The sequence below is a fragment of the Centruroides sculpturatus genome, unplaced genomic scaffold (genome assembly GCF_000671375.1).
Source record: "Centruroides sculpturatus isolate CEXI.00-Female unplaced genomic scaffold, Cexi_2.0 scaffold151, whole genome shotgun sequence".
Lineage (NCBI taxonomy): Eukaryota > Metazoa > Arthropoda > Arachnida > Scorpiones > Buthidae > Centruroides > Centruroides sculpturatus.
Genome location: NW_019384363.1, coordinates 955,615 through 974,155, shown reverse-complemented (window position 1 = coordinate 974,155; position 18,541 = coordinate 955,615). Strand labels below are relative to the sequence as shown.

The 18,541-nt window shown below is 32.9% G+C and overlaps 2 protein-coding genes across 2 annotated transcripts in view; both read left to right on the top strand.

Annotated features, from left to right (window-relative positions):
• Nucleotides 1-783: 783 nt before the first annotated feature.
• Nucleotides 784-2,016, top strand: LOC111641707 (serine/threonine-protein phosphatase PP1-beta-like). Its single transcript, XM_023387922.1, has one exon. It carries the CDS (start codon nt 885-887, stop codon nt 1,788-1,790), a length of 906 nt encoding a protein of 301 aa, XP_023243690.1. The 5' UTR covers nt 784-884; the 3' UTR covers nt 1,791-2,016.
• Nucleotides 2,017-5,086: 3,070 nt separating this feature from the next.
• LOC111641694 (cyclin-L1-like) overlaps nt 5,087-18,541 on the top strand; it is a 115,716-nt gene continuing 102,261 nt past the window's right edge. Inside the window, exon 1 of the mRNA XM_023387901.1 lies at nt 5,087-5,516. Within this exon, the coding sequence (XP_023243669.1) occupies nt 5,298-5,516 (219 nt within the window). The 5' untranslated portion in view covers nt 5,087-5,297. The remainder of the gene's footprint in view (nt 5,517-18,541) is intronic.

Genomic DNA, 18,541 nt, shown 5'->3' with positions numbered 1-18,541 from the left:
CATTTACTTGNCACTTCTGGGTGCAAGCTCTTGGCACAGACAGATTACTTACATAGACACAATCAAGTAGCAAATATAATACACCAAGAGCTTGCAAACAAACACAAATTATTAGACATCCATGAACCATACTACAAATACATTCCGCAGACAGTATTGGAAAATAACACGCACAAAATGTACAACAACAGAGCCATAATCAGACCAGACATCACACTCATTGACAAACACGATAAAATCACATACATTACAGACATAGCCATTCCAAACACTCACAATGTACAAAACACATGCACTGAAAAAATTAGCAAGTACAGTAATACCCCGAACTTACGCGATAGGTGGGACCGAGCGGTAACCGCGTAAGTCGGGGTATAATTTCGCATATAAATACATACAAATAATTTTTAATTGGGGCCGGAGACTAAAGAAAACAATAATTTAGAAAAAAATGTTTAATAAAATCTTACATAATACATATGTATAACAAATTAGGCCTATATTATTTTACAATTTTTCACATTTACTTGATTATTACGTCATAATTTTAAAGACTGGAGTTATAATATAATTATTTAATTTTTTATCATAATTGACGAGTTAATCAGTTATTAAAATAATAAAAATTAAGATAAAATATTCAAAATACAGTATATACAATATTACAAAACGACAAGCACTTTTATCGTCAAATATAAAATTTATTTTAAATTTTGAAAAAAAAGAAAAATAATCAATCCACTAATTAAATGCTGAGTGTACAGTACGTATTATTGACCAACAATGATACCAACATACTTTATCTAATAATGATCAATTAATTATTGAAAATTCATTATTTTTAAAATTATTGCGATGATCAACATTTCATTCTAGGTTTGATAATGAGTGAAAATTTTAGGAATAATATTAACATTGATGATATTTTGTCACGTCTTTTGTCTTCTGCATATTCTGATGATCCTCAAATAAGAGAAAAGTTCCCACTTGTAGAAGAAGAAATTCAAACGCTATGTTTATTATCTAAACAGATATTTTTGAGTCAACCTATGCTTTTAGAACTTGAAGCTCCCATCAACGTACTTGGCGATATTCACGGACAGTACCAAGACATGTTGCGTTTTTTTGAGCTCGGTGGTCTTCCACCTAAAAATAACTATCTTCTTTTAGGTGATTACGTCGACAGAGGAAAAGAGTCTTTAAAAACGATATGTTTTCTATTTGCTAATAAAATCAAATATCCAGATACATTTTTTCTGTTGAGAGGCAATCATGAATCATCGGGTTTGAATAGAGTATACGGATTTTATAATGAATGCAAACAAAAATTTAATATAAATATATGGAAAGCATTTGTAAGTAGTTTTAATTGTTTGCCTGTTGCTGCTATCGTTGAAGACAAGATATTTTGTTGTCACGGAGGTTTAAGCCCACATCTTGAGTCTATGAATCAAATTCGAAGACTACGAAGACCTACTGATATACCCAATAGTGGATTATTATGTGATTTACTTTGGTCTGATCCGAACAAACGTATTCGAGGATGGGGAAGTAACGAACGAGGAATTTCGGTGACGTTTGGGCCAGATATTGTTCGTAGTTTTCTTCTTAAACATGAATTCGATCTAATCTGTAGAGCTCATGAAGTGGTTGAAGAAGGATACGAATTTTTTGCTGGACGTCAACTTGTGACTATTTTTTCTGCACCAAAATATAGCCATTTCAATAATTCTGCTGCTATGTTATGTGTTAATGAAGAACTGATATGCTCATTCATAACAATATCATAACAACATGGAAAGACAATTTTAGAAAGATTCAATTTCAAAAATGATTTACAGATCATAGAGAAAATTCCAAGATAGTAAATTGAAATATATATCATATTTAAAATATACTAATTACAAATAATATAAAAAAATTAATATATAGGCCTATATATCTTATCATTTAAATAACATTGATAAGAATAGATATTCGATTTTCTGCGACAAATACATTTTAAAAATAAATAAAAACAGGTTTTAAAATAATATGGTAATTTCAGTTTTTTAATTTTATTTAAATTTTTTAAAAAGAAAATTGTGCATAAAATAAAAATTATTAATAGAGAAAGTAAATTAAAAGAAAGAGCAAAAGTTAACTTAAACATGATCTTAAATACTGTATATGAAATTATATTGGGTTGATGCAAAAGTTTCTAGAATTTAATAGACCTCTAGAATACTCGAAGTTGTTCTATAGATGGCATCTAGAAGTTTCTTGTGGGGTTATGTAAATACTATTCTCTGGCAATACCAACTTTTTAAATATGTAAAGTTTGTCAATGCTTTCTAGTGACCAAATTCGCACACTTGCACTTTACACTTATCAATTTGGTATAAGATAGCTGAATCTTATCACCGCATGGTAGAATAATTTGGCAAGAATGTCATCACTAAGTCTACAATCTACGATTAATTCAGTAAATTTAAATGTTAATATTAAAGAAATTGTTTTGGTTTGGTGTAATGTCAACACTGCACAGGGGAGATCTTTTAGGGAGTTTGCCTTCCAGGAGGCACAGGTTAGTTTTGAATGGAAAAACTGGGCCCTATTTGATGAAAACTCGGGAAAATTCCATTTAAATTTTTTTCCTTATATTTTTATACAACAGTTACAATTACTGACTCTGCAATGTAATCAATAATGTTCGATACTATAATTTGAATATTTAAAATCTATCAATAACATACTGTATATTGGACTATATAACTATTCCACGAATAAACATCAAGAACCGAAAATAGTATATTAATGACAGTTCTGCCCTACGAAATTGAGAAAGATGAAAATTTGGATAAATGTTTAAAAATTCAGTTAAAAAGTTAAAAAATTAAGCAAATTTTAAAGCAAATGCTAAAAAATGGCATTTACTTATTTTGTCCTAAAAAATTCAGTTAAAAAGTTAAGCAAATTTTAAAGTCTTCCCATAAGAAATGAGAAACATGTTTAAAAGTCTGTAAAAAAAGTAAATATAAAAAACTCTACAATGTGCGCTTTATTCAGCCCTAAATTACCGCCCTCTTTCATACCGCTCAAATTTTAAATCTATGCGATTGTTTAGTGCATTAATACTCTTTTCAGTCAAATATTTATTAAATCGATCTGGTAGAAAAATCACGATTGTTTTAACGCCATACTGGGTTGATATCGATTTGACTTTATGGATTGGATATTCATAATCAATTTCTTTGTTGAAGTTTTTTGAAATTTACCAATATTGTTTAGTTTATTCACTGTCTCTATTTATTCAATATAATTTTAACAACTGTATTATCTATCAATATGTGAAAATTTACCTTGTGGTGTACGTAAAAATCTATCACGAGTTGTATCAACATAATCCAAGATATGAAAATGCCCGCTTCCATCCTTCCAAATATAATAATTCCTTACTTTCTCACCATAGCAAATTAATACCGACTCAACATTATTAATATCAGTCTCCATTTATATAGGATTATTTATTACAAATTCTTGCTAACAATGAAACAACTATATTTTTATAATTATTTTCAATAAATTCGTTGGAGAACCTTTTCTTTAAAATAACATCACGCCAATCAATTTTATTTTTATGTTTTATAATAAAATCTTCAGATAATTCTTGATATTTAACAACTGTTTTCCAGTCTAATACATTTAATGGATCTAAGTCTTCAAGTAATTGTTCCGATATGGTTTGATATCTTAAAAGTGAATTTAAATTTAATTTTGGAGCATATTTCCTAATAAACTCATTATCTAAATTTTGAAATCGAGATACAGCATCCAAATCCACTTTATTTGCATATTCTGGAATAAATTCCGAAGATAATGTTTGATGTGTAGAGATGAGTTGCCAATTAACCTTATCATCATGTTGTCTTATAAAATTTTCAGAGAGACTTTGGTGTTCTGATATTTTTTCCAGTTCACTCTATCTTTAAATTCATTAATAAAAAATTCAGACAATTTTTGTCTTTGAGATATTGAGTCCCAATTAACTTTATCTTTAAATTCTCTTATGAAACGTTCTGATAACTTTTGAAATATTGAAATCAAATCCCAGTTAACTTCATCTTTAAATTCTCTTATTAGATCTTCTGTTAAATTCTCTCGTTTTGAAAAATTATCCCAATCAATAGCTCTCTTTATTCTAGAGTCCATTTACATAAGAAAAAACTTATGACCTGTAAAAATGTCAGTGAATCAGTTCATAAAAATGCCAGTTAAGCAAGTCATTTATTACTTCAAAAAAGTAAATATAAAAAAAGTCAAACAAACTCAATAATATGTGCTTTATACATATTCCCACAATCTTTCATACCCCTGTATATCAATTTAAAAGATTAAAATTCAGTTTCATCACAGAATAAGTAATGAAATATTCCGTGCTTATTTCAATCGGTACGAATCGTAGGTACGACAAAAATATGAAATGAAGTGGTTCAAATTTTTACAAGATATTATTATTATTTATTGTGAAATTTTGCCGCCCTCACTACGCTACGCCACTGGCTAAAAGAGGCCCTCTTATTGCCCACAGGGCGGAAAAAGCAAAAAAAAAAAAAAGGCGGAGAGTTAGAAAAAAGTCAATGCTAAAAGTGATCTTTCAACCAGGGCCGGCCCTACCATAGGGCGAACGGAGCAGTCGCTCCAGGCGCTAAGTCCTAGGGGGCGCCTCAGTGGTAAATAAAATTAAAGGGTATAAATTAGGGGCAACCAGGGGGGAACCATAATAGGATCTCGCTCCATCCTAAAACTTGTCTCGGGCCGGCACTTCTTTCAACATAAAGAAAACAAGTACAATATGTTTTTAAAGATGGAAATCGATCGTGCAAAAAATGCAACTCAATTTTGTTATCGAAAAAGTCTATTATTTAATATTACTGTTCAAAATATTTATCGTTATTTGAAATTGTCCGAAACAAAAATTACGTTTAAAATACGTTTCACTATACTCTCGACTGCAAAAAGTTTACACGCAAGACTCCGATGACGAGATTACGCCAATGGCCATTTTAGTTTTCTTTGTTAAATACGATTTCTTCCGCGTAGAAAAATAGTTTACTCGTTAAATGTTATTTTAATAAAATACTCCCTGTACACGAGCTATTTCTTAATCGATTATTATTAAAACGAGCATATTTTAATAAACGAAACGGTAATAATAATATAATCATATTAAGTTTAAATTCGGCGCTAGTGGATGAGTAACAAATTAATCAACCTTCTTTCGAGGTGTTGTTCGGGTGCCGTTCTCTGCCTTCAAGATGGCGGTTGCTCAGACGAATAATTCAATCACTCCTCCTGTACAAAAAGCGCAGTACGGAAAAGTTATTTTATCTTTAGAAAATTGTATTTTACCACCCGAAAAGATATCTCCCACTCCATCTTTGATTGATGGTTTGGATCAAGAGACAGAAATGGATCTGAGGATTCTCGGTTGTGAATTGATTCAGACTTCCGGTATTTTATTGCGTTTACCTCAAGTGAGTATTTCGCTTTAAATTTCGAATTATAAAAGGGAAATTTGATTATTTGTTGTTAAAATTGTCGTATGACGTCGCATTTTGCCGTGTTTCTTAGATATAAACCGAGTTTATAATAGTTACCATTCATCGGCTGTTGTGTCTTAGGCCTATTTAGGCTTATTTCAAAGTCGTTTCGGTTAATGAAATTTCGTGAAATCTTAAGACAAAATTAATGTTTGTAAGAGAATTTTGGGCCAATTTTTGATCTTTTCTAAACTAATCGCGGCATAAATTCTTGTTTATAATAATATATATATTTATGTGTGTTATTGCATTGCCATCTATACTTTATAATTTGAAGTGTGTGCTGTGCTGGAGGAGTTAACTGCATATGAGAAATTAAAACAATAAAATGAGCAGTTAACTGGATTTATTGTAAGTTTACAATAGAAACGAATAGTAAATAACATGGATTCAAGATTCAGCCTTGAAGAAGAAAGATTATCAATTGAGATAATATTGTTCTGTGGCAATTCAACAGATGAAAGAGAAGGTTCCATAATTTTTCAAAAGCATATGGGGGGGAATGCTTTGAGGCAATGTTCTTAAATTTAAACATTAGCTGCGTTCAGCATACTCAACAGTTGTAACTGAGTATATTGGTAGCTGTTACGTAGCAACGTGGATCTGCTGAACAAGTGATGTGTTGGAAGAAAAAGCCTTGTTGGTCAGTTTCAAGTAGTGATAGGTAGCGTAAATGAAAGACGCTACCAAATGTGTTCCAAAAGAGCACTACTGTAGAGGGCATTTGGCAGAAAAATACTCAACAGAACTGTTGAGTCTACTGAATGCAGCCAGCCATTTACTAGCTGATCTGAGCATCCTTTTCCTCCTCTTTGTCAGTTAGATCAAAACACATTAAAAAAATTAACAGTTAAAGATTAAGAATTGAACTTAAGAGCGTAATAGGAGAGGATGCGACTTCACAACAAGTCTTTGTAGTTCATCACTAGATGTTTCGCTTTGACCGGAGTGTCCAAATTTGGGAATAGCTTGATTTATCTGAGTGTGCGACACAGTGGGGCAATGCTCTCTTCCTCGAAGAATACCAAATCTTTACGGTGAATATTAGGCCTGACATTCATTCACTTCTTGGTACAATTGCACTTCTGGGGCCTTAGTCTCGAGTTTTTCGTGCTACAACTCCCAACGTGTTGAAGGTATCACGTGGTACCCTCTCACACACTGACGTCAAATTGGTAGTCTCGAGTTCTAACTCACATGCTTTCCCATCTCACCATGCGAGTTGCTACTCACATTGAGTCGAGCATGTGAGATCGCTACATGAAAGTAAAAATGGCTGATGGATACGCAATTCTTATCGCTATCGAAGAGTTAGAAAGAGCCGAAAGACGTTGTTTGAGAAGGCAACGAATTTTTCGACCACGAGTAGATGACATTTCTTTTCGTGTCAAGTCAATACTAATAAAAAAAACTTTAATTCATAATTGATAAATGTATACAGCAAATTTTTCTAAAAATAAAAAGAAGTATCTAATTCATCGAAAAAGAGTATTAAAATGATAGTAAATTATATGTATAGATTATTAAAAGCATAGACACTACATTAAGATTATTTATTAATCAGAAGTGTTAAGTTCTGATTAATAAATAATCTTAATAGACAAAACAATTTAAGAAATAGATCAAGGAAGAAAACTATATGAAGAAAGGATTAAGTTTAAATACATTTTCCATTACATAACGGATTTTTTAGGTTCAACACACGCAATTAATTTTTCAAGTAATTCTCTCCACAAAGCGAATTGTCTTTTTCTTGTAAATTCGTTGTCGAATTTTCCGCTGTTCATTTTCTTATTATTTTCTATATATGTTACTAATATTTCTTTTTGTTCTTCGCTTATTTTTTAAAATAAAACATTCGAGGTTTTCATTTTGTTTCTGCGTACTATATTGCCACAAGACAACTTTTAACTGTAGCACGTGTAAACTAATTTGCGTTGATTTGTTTACAACTTGTTACAGTTAAGTTGATTGGTCGAATCATTATAGTCGCAAACCCAGATGCATTGTAAATAATCCCATCATGCTTATCGACAAATGTAAACAAGTGAATATGACCTACTTCCGCTCGCCTTTCGAGTTCACTCGAAAGGTCTAACTCGAGACTACCGATTATGTGAGTCGTAGTAACATGAGTGAGTTCGATGACGTCAGTTCGAGTACAACACGAAAAACTCGAGACTAAGGGCCCTGAATGAGATAGATCTTATCAGAGGTGTAGGCTATACTTGTAGGAACAATAAAGTCAAAGGAACCAATAGTCTGTGTGAATCTTTGTGAGATATTACTATATTACTTTTTTTTGAAATTAGTGTATTTTGAATTTTGGAGTCCCTCAAAACTGGGTTAAATTTAAAAGTAAAAATTTTTGGAATTATTTCTCAAAACTATGCTAAAAATGGCTTGTTTTTGAACTTGCTAGAGACAGCTAAAAGTTTGGAAAAAAAGAGAATTGCTATGTTTCAAAACTACTTGTAGAGTGTGATAGTCATGCCATGCTCTCTGCTAAGCCTGTTGTGTGTTTATTAACTCAGCAGGCTGGTCACATATTCTAACAATAATTAGTAGTAAAGAATAAAGACAGGCCCAATTATTACCACTGTCAACTGTTTAAACAATGTTGATTGACATGGTGTTTGGCCATTTCTATCCTATCAAATACATTTTGACAATGTGTTGCACACTTCTATTAAACTATCTCTACCACTTACATTCTAACTGCTGATGTAAAAGACCAAATAAAATAGAATGTACACTTATACTCAATAGTGTCTACTTTTGTATCTTCCACAACATCCTCTGGCTATCTGGTGATGTTTGGCTGTCAACAGCAAATGGAAACTTTCATGTGCAGTTGTGATATAATAGGGCAATTGTCAGTCATTGAGCAGAGACAATGCTTGTGCAGATTGGTGACTGGTTAACATCAAACAGTTGTACAAATAGGGGAGACACTGTGTCAGTCGTGAGGTTCCATGCACCCATCTGCAAATCGCAGTGTCATTCACAATAAGCAGTTCTATAGTGGCGAGAGGTTGAAACTGTACTTACCAACTGAATTTTTGAGTCAAATTTTTGAAATTTTTCAAATTTGAGTCAGTTTTGATCAACCATGGAGGTTGATCAAAACTTAAAAAAATGCTTTACTACTACAGTAGAGCATCGATCGACCGAAAGCGTTCCAATCGGACTGTGTCGTGCTGAATCAAATGTTTTTGATACTAGATTTACTTCTAAAGTGTAATTGTTTTTTTGTTTTTATATTTTTCGATATATTTATTTTGTTTGTACAAAATAAACAAATAATTTTTAACAATACAATAGCCTCAATTATTATAATAATAATTTTTGTTAGGCTTAACATTGACGAAAATTCAATGCGAAGCAACATGCAATGGAAAAAAAATTAAACATGGGATATATTAATATACTATTATTGGGATATACTAATATACTATATTAATATATTTTTCGTACGTAATCAGTTATCTGAAATATCGATTTTCCAAACAACCTGAGTTCTCAATAGATTTGGATAATTGACACTCTACTGTATTTATATGCCAATACATCATGTGTGACAATAGGGATTTAACATAGTACTTTGGGTGCCTCTTGTTAAGTAGCCCCAATTGTATTTTCATGTATGGGTAAAGGTTTCATTGATGTGAAAAGGGAAAAAACAGATATTTCAGTGAAAGTATAATAAGGATGTTGTGCCTCCAGTATGACAGATGTAAGATGAACATCATCTTGACATGTAAACCTTCACCACGAAACTAGATGTTTTGCTGGTGGGAGATAAAAACTTCTGCATCTTCTAGGACAAAATAGCAGACACTTCTACTTAATAGACATTTTTACAATCTCCAGACCCTTCAAAAAGGACTTCTATTATATTTATTTCTAAATAGTAGACATTCTAAATAACGGACGCCATTGTCCATAACCAATCTTACAAAAACCTAAAGTTCCACTTTCAATATTCTGAAAGAATTAATTACGTACGAAATATTTTAAAATGAAAACAAAGAATCGCTTCTAATACTCTTTTAGATGAAAAATTTTGACCATAGGCATCAAATAAAGACTGGCTTAAAATAGGAATAAGGGAGGAGGGCAGATTATAAGAAGTTGAACGATATTCTTTATCTGTTAGATCACTATTTAACATTATACATATTATGGGATGTTTGATATACTTATATATATACTGCGGGTAAAACATTAGTTAGCTGAGTGCCATTGTGGAGATGTGGACATAGTTGTTCCCAGCCAGTGCCGTGATTAACCATGTAAGGTTATATCTAAATTTAAATATATCTAGAAGTGAGGGCTTGCTTGGGTAGTGCAACTGGTAAGCGCACTGCATGGCAAGCAGAGGTTGCATGTTCAAATCTTGCCCCAGGCCAGTTCTTTTTTTTTTTTTCAGATGATTTTAAATTATTTACTAAATTAGGTAGAAGTTTACCTAGGTAGTCCCAGTGGTGGCACTTCCAGTTGCCATCTTGCTTATGAACATACACCCACAAACAAGATGGTAACCATCAAATTTACAAATACAAGCTTAATTATAGTTCAATTAATAAATGAAAATGTATTTAAAATGTAAATGTTCAACTCACGTTTTCCAGATTTTCATTTACCTTTTTTCTTCTTTTTGGCCATAGAACATGATTCATCTATTCTTTTAGAACCTTCACCCTTTCTCTTAATTGATGATTTATCTGTATTTCTACTTGACGTTTCCATTTTCTTATTTTTTGGTTCTTCATTCTTCTTTGTGTTTGATTCTGGGCAGTAGGTACACTTTCTGGCTCTTTCCAAATTGGGGTGTTACAAGCTCCAGAATACAGTGGAACCCCTTTTAACGAACATCCTGGTTAACGAACTTTTATTTTGCAAAAATTTTGTCTTGGATAACGAACTTAACGGCTTTTTGTGTCAAATTTGTAAGCTTTTATCAGTTAATCAGTTAATCGTGTGTCGGTGATGGTCTAGGGTCCATTCATATGTTGGTGGTGGCGGAGAAGACAAAGATGACAAGTATTTTATAGTGAAAATCGTTTATTAGAACGGGAAGATACTTACATATTTGAGACAGTTGGAAATGGCTTATCTACAGTATTTTCTCTCGGCACTGAGGAGTGGCGTATCGCTGGTCCTATGATAGTGCAAACTGATCAGTTGTAGCCCCTGAGCGGACGAGATGGGTTCGTTTGGTCACAGAAGCGATGGTAGATGACAGAGCTGCAATGACTTGGAGCGGTCTGCGAGACACAACACAAATTTTAGTGGGCATGACTTCAGGCTTAATCCAGATGAAGACGACACAGATTAATCGTCACAGAATTTTTAGGAAAACTGCGTTTTGACCTTGAGATTCGGGGGATTTTATAGTATTTTTTCCTTGAATCTCACCTTACGATTAGTCCTGCATTTCATTCCTCGCTTCCTGATTGTTTTCTTCTTTGTCTCCAGGTGAAAACCAGATCAGATCATGAGAAAGGTTTGTTCCAAGGCGTTTATTTGACACCTGTTCGTCGACTCTGATCAGAGATTATTGATAAACCTATAAGCCTTTCGCTCATAATTTAGCCTATTGTTTCTGCTGTCATTTTAAAACTTTAATGATCGTATGTGACGTCCCTGTTTAAACACATCATCCTCACTATAACAACTCTATTCTAAGTTAACGTATGTGATGTTTTTATACCCGTCAAATCGCCCCTTTTCCGAAAATTTAACCTAGATCGACTGTTTATGAGCACGTTTTCCTATATTTTCATTAAAAAAACCCATTTTACAAATAAAATTACAAAAATACCGACGGCTAGAACGGATTAATTGTATTTGCATTAATTTCTATGGGAAAAATTGCTTCGGTTAACGAATGGACTCATGGAAAGGATTACGTTCGTTAACTGGGGTTCCACTGTATATCCAACTCAAATGCTTAGCAAATAATTCAAAACATTCCTTTAGTTTTAAATGTTCCCATCTGAACATCTTATACATAAAAGAATATAAGTATAGGAATCTGATAAATTCTCAGTAAAATGCATAGGCAATTTTTTGTATTTTTCAGACAATGCTACAAACATTCTATTTCCTGTGTATTCACATCAGTTACAGGGTTGACAAAATTAACTGCATGTTTCATGGATTTGTGTGTAATAACAATACCTTCAAGGTTGTCAATGTGTCGATATTTGGAGTTAGAATATCCTTAGTAAGCTGTTTCGAGGAAATATGTAGGATGTGAGCGTTTATTAATTAACGGTCTTAAAGCCCAAGCAGGTTTGTGTGTTTTCACTTCAAAGAATAATCTTGGGCAAGCAATGTTCGTTGGCGGATTAAGAGAACCAGTTAAAGAAGCTGTTACCCCTGTGAGTGCTATAATCTTACGTGTCTTCCTTAGTATAGTTGGTGTTGGATCCTCTTTTAGTATAATTGATTCGGACTGTTGAAGGAATTCATTGAATCTTGATAGGAAATCCTAGTTTTTGCACAACACAAATCTTTTATCTTTGTCAGCTACCAACAAATTTAAATGATTGCTTGTAAGATCTGATTTAACTACCTGAGCAGTTTGTGCATTTGATTTGCTGGATTTCGAACTTCGTTTTGATGCTATGTTGGTTATTGCAGAAAGCTCCAATTTAGGTTGCAATTCTGGACAACAGGTGTTCTTTATAGCAGCAATGGTAGGAGGAATGAGTTGTGCATAATCAAACATTGGAGTAGGTATATGTTTCGGACCTCGTGATATTATTTGATGAATATTTGCTGGTACATTTGCATTTGCAAAATTATAATATGGAATTTCAATACTTTTACTTCGTTTGTGGCAGGACGTTTTCCATAACCAATAATATTTACTATTCAATTTCTTCTTGACTTCTCGTGCATTTTTGTTGGCAATATATCTTATTTTGTCCAGTTGTTGGTACAGAATTGACGGATCACACTGCTTGTCGAAAAAGAGATGGGCCAGATACATCTTATCTTCTTCCTCTTCTTCCGATATCATTCTGCGTTTATTCTTAATAAGTCTTGCTAGGAGACTTTGTTCCATTCGAGGTAATAGCGTTTGAACTTCTATTGGAAATGCTCTGTATTTAAAAGAAATGCACTTGGGGATTAGTCCGTTCTTTCGACATTTTAGTAAAAACCAAAGATGGGCTTTTTGTCTCAACCACGACGTTCTGGTATCCAATAAAGCAAAGAAGTGTTTTTTAGTTTCCATGAATGAAAATGTAGTTCACTTCACGCCAGCGTTTAGAAATTAAAAATATGACACTTCCGTGTTGCGGCGTTATTGACAGCGATTTGTTAAATTTCAGATGTGCTCGCTAGTACTTTCAACAGTTTACAACCGTCATCTTCAGGCAAAATCAAATACCTTTGTTTTCGAATTGACAGCTTTTAATGGACTTTCCAAATTACGTAATGCGCGTGGTTGGAATATAGAACAAATTAATAAAATTGAATAAATAAATATTTTCTTTAAAGAAACCTGCTGTAATAACTTGAATTCTTCAAAACATATAAATAATGATTGATGGTGCCGTGCATAGTAATGGAATAAAATTAGAACACAAAATTATAACTTGGATTGTTTAAATAAAGTTATCCATAGCTGTGGTATTTCCAATGTCGGCGCATTACACGTCAAAGCAGCGGATATATAAAGATTTTCCCATATGAATATTTGCCTACGATCATTGCAATGCTTAAGTAATTTAACATGGTTTCAAAGTGGAAGATAATCTTGTTCTAGCACCATTTTTGCTAATTCTGTAGCTGGTCTATTATTTCTAATGTCTATTTTAGCAGAACTCATTATGAGGAATATATAAAATCTTATTTTCCATGCACCTTTAACAATCCACTATCCTATCATGTATCTACGATACATTGTTGATAATTTGATAGCATGGGATAGCTCTGCAGAGGATTTAGACAAATTTATTCAAATGCTAGCTTCAATATATCCTTCTATAAATTTCACTGTAGAAGAGGAGCAAGAAAACACAATTTCCTTTTTAGATTTAGAAGTGCATAGATATCTGGAGCTAACTTTTGCAGTGCACCACAAAAACAACAGAGAGCCAGATATTATCCCTGTAACTACTTTCCAACCCCCGAGCTTTGTTAACTCCGCTATTACTTCACTTATTCGGAGAGCGCTTCTCATTCCATCTTCCCAGACATTAATTGATGAAGAATTACAAATTATCAAAAGAGCAATGCACAATGCCGGATATTCTAACTCCAAATATCGATATCTCTACAACCGGGTCATAAACAAATTATTGTCAATGTAATTGTACCCTTTCCACTTATTGGTGTATATCGTGCTTCCTGATTTTACAATTTTGAAATCACCCAGTTAAGAGTTTGTTCAGATCTGTCATTCACTTTGCATACAAAATCTGTGTTATCTNCCAAGCAGGTTTGTGTGTTTTCACTTCAAAGAATAATCTTGGGCAAGCAATGTTCGTTGGCGGATTAAGAGAACCAGTTAAAGAAGCTGTTACCCCTGTGAGTGCTATAATCTTACGTGTCTTCCTTAGTATAGTTGGTGTTGGATCCTCTTTTAGTATAATTGATTCGGACTGTTGAAGGAATTCATTGAATCTTGATAGGAAATCCTAGTTTTTGCACAACACAAATCTTTTATCTTTGTCAGCTACCAACAAATTTAAATGATTGCTTGTAAGATCTGATTTAACTACCTGAGCAGTTTGTGCATTTGATTTGCTGGATTTCGAACTTCGTTTTGATGCTATGTTGGTTATTGCAGAAAGCTCCAATTTAGGTTGCAATTCTGGACAGCNGAACCCCGGTTAATGAACATCCTGGTTAACAAACTTTTATTTTGCAAAAATTTTGTCTTGGATAATGAACTTAACGGCTTTTTGTGTCAAATTTGTAAGCTTGCTGACTTTTAGGGAAAATCAGTTAATCGTGTGTCGGTGATGGTCTAGGGTCCATTCGTATGTTGGTGGTGGCGGAGGAGACAAAGATGACAAGTATTTTACAGTGAAAATCGTTTATTAGAACGGGAAGATACATATTTGAGACAGTTGGAAATGGCTTATCTACAGTATTTTCTCTTGGCACTGAGGAGTGACGTATCGCTGGTCCTACGATAGTGCAAGCTGATCAGTTGTAGCCCCAGAGCGGATGAGATGGGTTCGCTTGGTCACAGAAGCGATGGTAGGTGACAGAGCTGCAACGACTTGGAAGCGGTCTGTGAGACACAACACAAATTTTAGTGGTCATGACTTCAGGCTTAATCCAGATGAAGACGACACAGATTAATCGCCATAGAATTTTAAGGAAAACTGCATTTTGACCTTGAGATTCGGGGGATTTTATAGTATTTTTTCCTTGAATCTCATATTACGATTAGTCCTGCATCCCATTCCTCGCTTCCTGATTGTTTTCTTCTTTGTCTCTAGGTGAAAACCGAAACCAGATCAGGTCACGAGAAAGGTTTGTTCCGAGGCGTTTATTTGACACCTGTTCGTCGACTCTAATCAGAGATTGTTGATAAACCTATAAGCCTTTTGCTCATAATTTAGCCTATTGTTTCTGCTGTCATTTTAAAACTTTAATGATCGTATGTGACGTCCCTGTTTAAACACATCATCCTCACTATAACAACTCTATTCTAAGTTAACGTATGTGATGTTTTTATACCCGTCAAATCTTTCCCCTTTTCCGAAAATTTAACCTAGATCGACTGTTTATGAGCACGTTTTCCTATATTTTCATTAAAAAAGACCCATTTTACAAATAAAATTACAAAAATACTGACGGCTAGAACAGATTAATTGTATTTGCATTAATTTCTATGGGAAAAATTGCTTCGGTTAACGAATGGACTTGTGGAACGGATTACGTTCGTTAACCGGGGTTCCACTGTATATCCAACTCAAATGCTTAGCAAATAATTCAAAACATTCCCTTAGTTTTAAATGTTCCCGTCTGAACATCTTACACACAAAATAATATAAATATAGGAATCTGATAAATTCTCAGTAAAATGCATAGGCAATTTTTTGTATTTTTCAGACAATGCTACAAACATTCTATTTCCTGTGTATTCACATCAGTTACAGGATTGACAAAATTAAGTGCATGTTTCATGGATTTATGTATAATAACAATACCTTCAAGATTGTCAATGTGATTGTATCCTTTCCACTTATTGGTGTATATCGTGCTTCCTGATTTTACAATTTTGAAATCACCCAGTTAAGAGTTTGTTCAGATCTGTCATTCACTTTGCATACAAAATCTGTGTTATCTTGATGAGAAATACCTCCAACAACCCAATGAGTTCTCTTCAAAATATGCCTTTTTTCATTTTTATTTTGCATATTACAGTTTCATCTATTTCAACTATTTTTTCCAGACCACCAATTTTTAATTCTGACATATTACTTATAGTAATCATCTTAACAAGACATAATTAGCCCAATCCACGGTAGTGCGCTTATTAATGCCAACAGCCAAACTAGTAGTACTTAAAGAACACTCAAAATATAACAGATGCCATATGAAAGAATAAATACACCTCCATGAAATATTTCCCTGAATTTTTCTTTGAATGTCCCGTTGTACGATGAACTATACGTTTTACACTGGTTATATCTAAATGTCACTGAATTACAATCTTTTCTGTAAATTAATTTCCAACGAAACAAGCAATTATTATAAATAGCATCTATGGTAGGTTGTAGACCAAGTTGAATAGCAAACTTAATATCTGAAGGTATTCTCTTATCTAAGTCTAATTCTATGAGGTCGGATTCCAACAAGTGAAAAAAATCTCTAGAATTGCACTTTTTTCAAAATTCTTTGGAAAATTTCACAATCTTTGACATTATATTGTTATATGAAAAGTAATAAAATTACTATTTGAAAAAAATCAAATTCTACAAAAAATTAAAACTTTTGAATTTAACACTGTTATAATAACACAACCTATTACTTTTGAAGTATTTAATCTGGAACTCAAAAATTTGCATATTATTATATTAGTATGATTGGCGCCACCTAGATCATAATTCAACTTGTGTCTGTTGTGGAGATTCCGGAAATGCCACCATTGGGACTATCTAGGTAAACTTCTACCCTAAATTATTAAAATTATAATTATTAATTTAGATAAGAGATCACACCTAACATCTACCTCTAGTAGCAAATTTCTTAGTATTAATCATTAAAATAGCAGATTTATAGCCTGATTAAGGCAATTCAGTTATATATCTATAGACCTATAAATTCCCTCTGTCGTCCATCTGTCTTTCCTTAATTTCGAGAATGGGTTAGATAGACGAAAGATGAGACCAGGGGCCATATTCTGGTCACTGTCTCTCGTCTCTCACAAGCTGGTCGCTGATTGGCTAATCATTTGGATTAGCCAATCAGCGACCGGCTTGTGAGAGACAAAGAGACCAGAGACGGTGACCAGAATATGGCCCCAAGTATGCAAATCTTATGGGAAGGAGGCCCCTGTTAAGTATATAAGAACTTCTGATGCAAACCAGAAGTCATATACAGTATATACCCCCTCTATAACACGGTAGATACATTCCATGTTTTATGAAATTCATGTTGTACAAGTCCTTAAATACATGAGCCAATCACAGCCTGGCATGTACGCAGTTTACGGACTATATCTGTTTAAAGGTTTTCTTCCATAAAATTAATCGATTCTAGATTAATTTGACTCAACATTTCCAAAACAAGTATAATTTTTTGGGAATAATCCATATAAACTATGCTATAGACAAAAAATTGTAGGATTACTTAGTGTGCATTGTTTGACGACACCATTGCTTAAGCTTGTTTTCGTTGCAGAGCGGTGCATCAAATGGCAGGCGCATGTTTCCTGATAAATTATTTTTCTGCAAAAAATTTGTTGAACTTTGGAGACATCATTAATATAAATGAAATTTTTATGGCCATTAAATAATAAATGGTTTTTAGTAGGTCTGCTGCTTGTTTAAACTCAATGGTTTGTGTGATATCCGCTATTGGTCTAGATTCGATCAATCTTGTCACGACACGAGTCAGCGATGACATTTTACCATATCATAAGAGTCTCTTTTAGCGTGTTTATACAAATACGATTGCAATTTTTTCACTGTTATATACAAATCCATATTATATGAACCCGTTTTATAGGGGGTCTACTGTAATTTCAATCCAAAAAATCTTCCCTGAAAAAAAAGGTGTTAGATAGATGACCGATATGACTCTACTGTTAATTGAAATATATTTTTTGAGTGGAGAACTGAATGCCTTTGAAAAATATGTTGTGGGTGCAAGTGAGGCTACTGGTACACATCAAGGTCTATATAAGAAGGTCAGGACGTGCATGACCTATTTCTTGAGCTGCCATTTTGGGGTTTTTTGAGTTGCATGTTTTAAGCAAACTTGTACGAGCAGTCAGTTTTATACGACATTAATTAAAGTAAAATTGCATAAATCCAAAAATATAGTAATAATTTTGGATGATTATGCAACCCCAATTTTATGTAATGTTTTCATCAAATAGTTTAAAATAATCATCCATACCATTTGCTGTCGTGATTGAAACTAATTAAATAGGTGCTAAAACTGATGCAATTACATATATAGGCACTTCGTAAAGTGATGCAATAACACAAAAAAAATTTAAAGTATAATAAAGAATATAATAATATAAGAAAAATAATTTATAAATTTTTTATTTAAAGCACGATTGGTTATAAAATTAAGATGAAATTCAATAGTATTATTAATAAATGTTGTCAATGTAATGCTCATTTTTTAATATATAATAATGTGTAGATATATTTTTAATTTATAAATAGCTTTTAAAAAATTCCAAAAATAAAATTTTAAATTAAATTATTTGACAATAAACTGACAAATAATACTTGAATAGAATACAA

What these genes read in the sequence shown, in the direction of transcription:
- LOC111641707 (XM_023387922.1), top strand. Translation starts at nt 885, where the DNA reads ATGAGTGAAAATTTTAGGAATAATATTAACATTGATGATATTTTGTCA.